The following is a 6,326-nucleotide window of genomic DNA, read 5'->3' on the forward strand; positions in this document are numbered from 1 at the left end:
ATATGCTTTGCTAAATAGGTTTTCCTGTGGGCAATTCAATGAACGTTACTTTAAAACAAAGTTTTTTGAAATCCTTGTTACACCTTTGTTTCTTTTCACCTTATTGTTAGGTAGGAATCATGTAAGACACTTGCAGCCACCTACCTTGAACATAGATATAAATGCTTGCAGTTGCCTGGGAGTCTCTGTAAAAGCACTTGTAGTCTCCAGTGTCATTCCCTATTACTTTTGTGAGAGTGAGCCTCTTACAATAGGGGCCGTCCTGGCAGTCCGTCACTGCCAGATGTTTTTCAGAACTACTCTGATTGTTAGGCAACAGCCATTCCACAGCTCTTTGACCACTAGCAAAACAAATGAGAAAGACATATTAGGGCAGGAGGGGCTGAGGGGCATGCTACGTCCACGTCAGGAAAACTGAGCCCTACTCATTCTTGAATGGCCTGTTTTAACTTCAAGACAAATTGCTACTAGACAAACTTAAACCATTAACATTAAGAAACACTAAATCTGATAAAGGAATATTAAGAGGTGATGAATCCAAGACTCCAAAATGGGGAGGCAACTGAGATGACAAAGGCTCTGCTTTACCCCCAACCAGCTCTATGTTCCAGAGTACTCTCCCCAATGCCTGCTGCTTGCACCGCATCTTTCCCACACAGGAAGAGTGGCTGAGGCTACCCAGGGATTACATTAATGCATTTGACACACTAGACCTGGGATGAAGAACCTGGGATGCATCCTCCAGCTTATCTGGATCTGACCCCTGAGACTCAGGGCTCTCCCCCAAGCATCAGGAAGCCCACACCCCCACTGCAGGTCTGGAGGACAGCAAATCTACTAGCTTAGGCCCGCCCTAGGCTCTGGTGCGTGAAGGGAATGTATGGAGTGTCTTTCTCTTCTCAGTTGGTGGCCACATCAGTGAGGATTTGGGTGAGAGTTTTGGGGGGTATTTTGGTTTCTCACTTGTGTGTGGCCCCCACCTGATTTTTCCTTGGGTCAGTGGCCCACAACCCAAAAAAGGTTCCTCACCTCTGCACCTGACTCTTGAGAATATCCCTTGATTAACCAATAGCTATTATTTTGTTCTTTATTCTCCTTGTGATCTAATTCTGTAAGAGTATGTCTACACTTCATTCCTCTCTCGAGAGGAATGCAAATGCAGACACCCGAAATTGCAAATGAAGCAGGGATTTAAACATCCCACGCTTCATTTGCATAATCGAGTTATGGCACTACTGTGAAATAGCGCTATTTTGAGAGAAAAAATGGGGTTATTTCAAGATAAAACCCTTCCCTCGAAATAGCCCTTAAACATCATTTTTTGAATAGTAAGGGTTATTTTGAGGGAAAGGTTTTATCTCGAAATAACCCCGTTTTTTTCTCTCAAAATAGCTCCATAACGCAATTATGCAAATGTAGCACAGGATATTTAAATCCCCATTTCATTTGCAGTTTCAAGAGTCTGCATTTGCATTCCTCTTGAGCGAGAGAGAGAGAAAGAGAGAGAGGGGAATGAAGTGTAGACATACCCTAATACTTAGCCCTTGGCCTGCAATGGAGAAAGGGTTTGCGCAAGGTTCAGGAAAGAGAAAGGGTTCACCTCTCTATAAAATTAATTAATAAATCATTGTCATAGTGATAATGAAAGCCAATGTTTCCCTTACCTGCAAGTAATATTTAGAGTATCATTTGCAGTTATTGCAAGGATATCTTTTTGTATGCTAAGACTTGGCTGATCTGGAGAAATAAACAAGCCTGCAAAAGAAAAGCAATATATCAGAAAATCACTGCAAAAAAGGGGAAAGAGAGCATGTTTTAAGTTGACCTATTTGTTTAATGTGTTAAATGTTCTACAGCTTTTCACACACCCCAGTAGAAGTTCACGAGCTCTGTCATAACAGGAAGAATGGGCAGATGGTCATGAGCTAGCAGAATAGCTCTGCAATTCATAAAGCTCGGGTGGAGTTCCTGTTTTTTTGCATTACCAACTTCAAGGTCTAACAAAAGGATATGGGACATTGAAATAAAGTGAACCTTCATCTGATGATCTCACTCCCTTGGGAAAACTCTTATAGTAAATTGAATACATACATTTGCCAAGGCTGCTGATTAATGAATTCTGCTAAATTATTTTGCATAGTGCATCATAAACTCAAGGTCATTTGACCCAGTCTTGTTTTCCTTTATCGCATTTTCTAATGTATCTCCTTTGTTGCTTGAAACCCTAAGAAAACCTGTTTCTATCAAACCTTATTTAGGTGATTGGTTCCACGGCATTCGGGGAGAATACTCATGTCAGTTAAAGCTTGCAGATAATTTCCAATATTTGTTCTGATGTAACTGTCCTGCCCATGCAACCTTTCAAAGAACACAATGAGATGTTTTTGCCATTTATTATCATACTCACTCCCTTTGGGAATTCTGTGTCAGTAAAGGATGAGTACACATATCTGAGTAAGTTCTGAAACATTGCCTTGGCCAGACAACACGGCGTACTTAATGCAAATTCAGATGTACAAGGAGCAAATGAGTGAACGTGCACAATAAAATGAACAGCGATGGTACAGACTGGACCTCCTTTAACCAGGACTCCCTGGTTCAGCATCGTCCGTGGTCCATCCTAGACCACAGATATTCCTGGACCATAGAGCCCAGGAAGAGGGCAGTCTGGCAGGAACACTGTAAGGGGCACCGGCGACTCAACCGGGAGTCCAGAGTGTGTATGTGCGGTGGGGGAGGAGAGACAGCATGGCAGGGAGTTCTGGCCCCAGCTGAGCTCCCTGGCCCCAGCAGCAGCCAGGCCTGGCCCTGGCCAGGGAACTCTGACCCCAGCGGCAGCCAGAGAGCTCTTGGTTCCAGCTATGGAGCTCCTGCTGCATTCTGGCTCCAGCAGCCAGAGAACTCCAGCCCCAGCAGTCAGGAAGCTCTGGCCTGGGCCGCGGAGCTCTGTCCCCATCCCTCCACCCCAGCCACAGAGCTCCAGCCCCAGCTGTGGAGCCAGGTGGCTACAAAGCTCTGCCCTGGCTGTAGTGCCAAGCAGCTGTGGAGCTCTGCCTCACTGACAGTAAAGTCATCCTAGAGCTAGGGGCTTCACTATCTCGCCACAATTTCATCATATTTTTATCAAACCTTTCCTACAGAGATTCTTTGACAATAGGGTTCAGATAATTGATTTCTGTTGCACTTTACTGTAGAAAGCCATCACTAAGGTAAAAATTTGAATTAAGAAGGAAAATCAAATCAAATTTATAACTTACTCTTTATCATAGGATTTGCAAATAATGATTTATCTAATCTAATCGTCCAGCAAACAGGTTTAAATCTTTCTGGACTAAATCCTCCTCCCATTTGCGTGCCTTCAACAAAACTAGTGTACAGCTAAATAAGAGTCCCTAGAAGTGTTCAATACTAAAATTGAGATTTTATTCTCATTCAGTGTTGCTTTGTTAGACGTAAAAACTAAAGTAAAATAAGCTCCATTTAGTCAAGAATGTTCAGCCTTAGTCAAACTGACCATTGTATGGCTAGATTGTTTTCTTCAAGGTGAAACATCATGCCATGAACTAAAATTACTCTTATGCATATCTCTAAGGAGAGTATTCCAAAAGAAAATACATTGGTAACTTACATATGCACTTCAAAAAAAACATGATATACAAATATGAGGATCAATAAAATAGTATTACTTGTTGTGTAAACATGCAAATGTTTGGTATTAAATTAATATCCATATTATAATAGTCAAAATGTTTGAGTTCCAAACACAAGCATAATTTTAATTATATGAATATCCATATTAGAATAGCCAAAAAAGGTTATTTTTGTGTTAGACACAGGCATTATTTTAGTTAACTTCCAAGTCATCCCAATTTATTTAATTTCTGCTAAAATATTAATTTCAGTATGATTGTTATCACTGGGCTTAGTCTCAGTCTATATAGCCTCCTTTATTGAGAAAGAGAATAGCATAAATGTATCATGTTGAATTTCAAGAATTTTGTACCACTTATTCCCAAGACAACGGTATAGTGAACAGGTGATTATTTCCAGGCACTCCACTCATTCTTGTTTAGGCTGTAGAGGCAGGAGTTAGTTGTATTTTGTGTCTTGCACAACATATTGTTAGCTCCTCACAGACAGAAGGAAACTCCTTTTCCCCCATCTTGTTTCCCCATTCCCCCCTTTTCGTTAAGATCTGCCTTGGCCATGGGAAAGTTTGGCAAAACTGCCTGGCGCTTGGTGAGTTTTCTACAAAAGATGCAGGGATGAAATTATGGCTCCATCCCTACACATGCTGATCAGCCTGCATGGTCACTCCAAATTCTCCTGGTAAAGCAATGGCCTGTGCACCTGCCTATTCTCTCGTGCGAGGCACAGGATGTCCTGTCCTTTGCAGCACCTGAGCAGGAATAAGGAACAGCCTCTTCCTCTGGAGACCTCAGGGGAAGGAGGAGGCCATGGCCAAGGCTAAGACCTTTAACAAGCTCCGTAGGCAAAATCTCAGCTGGAGCTATAAATGGGGGTGACTCCCTTGGCTTCCCTTTCTCAACTCACCCAAGAAGACCGTCCCCAGGTCACCAGGCAACACAAGCCAGGGGCATAGGGTGAAATCCTCCCTCTACTGAAGCCAAGACCAAACCCCCCATTGACTTCAACAGGGGCAGGATTTCCCCGGGGGTTTATTCCGCCTGCCCCAGTCCCTATGTTCTGGCTCCATGCGGTTCGCTTTGGGGGCTGGGACAAACCTCCCGTCGCTTCCCACGGCAGCAGGATCGGGCCCTGCTGCATCTCCGGGGTTAGCCCTCGCCCGGCTGCTCCCATCAGAGCATCTGCCCCGAGGCTCTGGCACTTCCCGGCGCGCCTGCCCAGCCTGGTCTCCCCGCATCTGCGCTCCATGGGCCGGAACCCCCCGGGCTCCCCGCGCGCCCCTCACCTGCAGCCGGCGGGCTCCCCAGCCACAGCAGCAGCGCCAGCGCCACCGCGTCCTCCATCGCCCCCCGGGAGCGGGCTCCGGCTGCTGCCAGCGGCGCCTTGTGCGCAGAGCGGGCGAGCGGGCGGGCGCTAATCCTGGTGCCGCTGGGGCGAGTCTCTGCGCCCTGGGTGCGGGCAGGGCCGCTCCGCGCGAGCTGGGGCTGTGCCAGGGCATCGCAGCCGGCGCCCGCAGCGCCTCTTCTTTATTCCGGGGGAGGAGTCAGACTCCTGCGGTGCCTCCCACCTGCCCGCCCCCGGCCTTCCCCTCGCCCCGCCTCCCCTGGGGCCTGGGCGCACGTGGCCGCTCAGCCCGCTGCAGTGTAGTGGCCCAGCAGCGCCCTTCGCCCCCAGCTTGCAGCGCTCAGACAGATGGGCTTTTATCGAGTGACCAACCCTCGGCCTCTCACCTCCCCTGCCTTCAGTGGGGCTTAACCATGGAGGGGGCTGGTGCATCTGCTTCTTTAAGCACTTGGCTGATCCTGCAGAGTCTTAACATCATGATTTGAGGACTTCAGACCCTGGGGTTTAATTACAGACATAGGTGTTGGAATGGGGGTGCTGCAGGTACTGCCACACTACCTGGCTTGAAACAATAATGACAACCCAAATCCATGATTTCCACCTTCAGCATTGCCACGGCACCACTAATTACAGGAATGGGAGAGAATTTTGCAACTTGCAATGTGCAGGCAACTAGATCATGATGGTCCCTTTTGATCCTAAAGTCTATGAGATTCACTGCAAACACTGATGCATTTTGCTTAATCCATCCCAGTCAGCAGGCTTTATTAGAGAATAACAGCCCAGAGACAATCAATTTGGATCATATAGCCAGTTAAAGACTGCTGGCTTCAAGTACAATTCCTGAACATAAACTATATGTGCTTCAGCAGCAAGATCTTGTAAGCACTAGCCCTGGGGGGTTCCCAAACTACTCAGACATCACAGCTAAGGGAAAGGATATTTTACTTGGGCTGGAAGGAAAAGGAAAACTTGCAAATACCCTCTGTACAGAGCCTTGGATTAAAAAGTTGCAATTCTAAGTGAGCAATTATTGTAAGCATTTGGGTCCTTGGAGGTGGTGCAGTAAAGAGTGGGGGCTCTTCAGACCTAATGCCTAAGGTGCCCTCTCTGGTCCAGTCTCTGTTATTCATATCAAATAGGATCTTGTGGGTTTCCAGGCAGGCTCATATAGGCCAGGTCCAGACTAGCGAGCAATGTCAAACTAAGATACGCAAGTCCAGTTACATGAATAGCTACAGCTACAACTTACCACAGCATCCCTACTTTGAGGGCTCAACAGGAAAAACTCTCTCATCGACTTCCCTTTCTCTTCTTGGTCCAGTGGATTATCA

The 6,326-nt window shown here is 46.4% G+C and overlaps 1 protein-coding gene across 2 annotated transcripts in view; it reads right to left on the bottom strand.

The window, feature by feature from the left end:
• KDR (kinase insert domain receptor) overlaps positions 1–5,159 on the bottom strand; it is a 43,683-nt gene extending 38,524 nt beyond the window's left edge. For both annotated transcript variants that reach the window (XM_075930409.2, XM_075930408.2), the window contains exons 1-3: positions 4,934–5,159; positions 1,665–1,755; positions 145–341 (exon numbers count right to left, since the gene is read on the bottom strand). In XM_075930409.2, the coding sequence (XP_075786524.2) occupies positions 145–341; positions 1,665–1,755; positions 4,934–4,991 (346 nt within the window). In that variant the 5' untranslated portion in view covers positions 4,992–5,159. The remainder of the gene's footprint in view (positions 1–144; positions 342–1,664; positions 1,756–4,933) is intronic.
• Between the last annotated feature and the right edge of the window lie 1,167 nt (positions 5,160–6,326).

The sequence above is a fragment of the Pelodiscus sinensis genome, chromosome 4, assembly GCF_052426305.1.
Source record: "Pelodiscus sinensis isolate ZL-2025 chromosome 4, ASM5242630v1, whole genome shotgun sequence".
Taxonomy (NCBI): Eukaryota; Metazoa; Chordata; order Testudines; family Trionychidae; genus Pelodiscus; species Pelodiscus sinensis.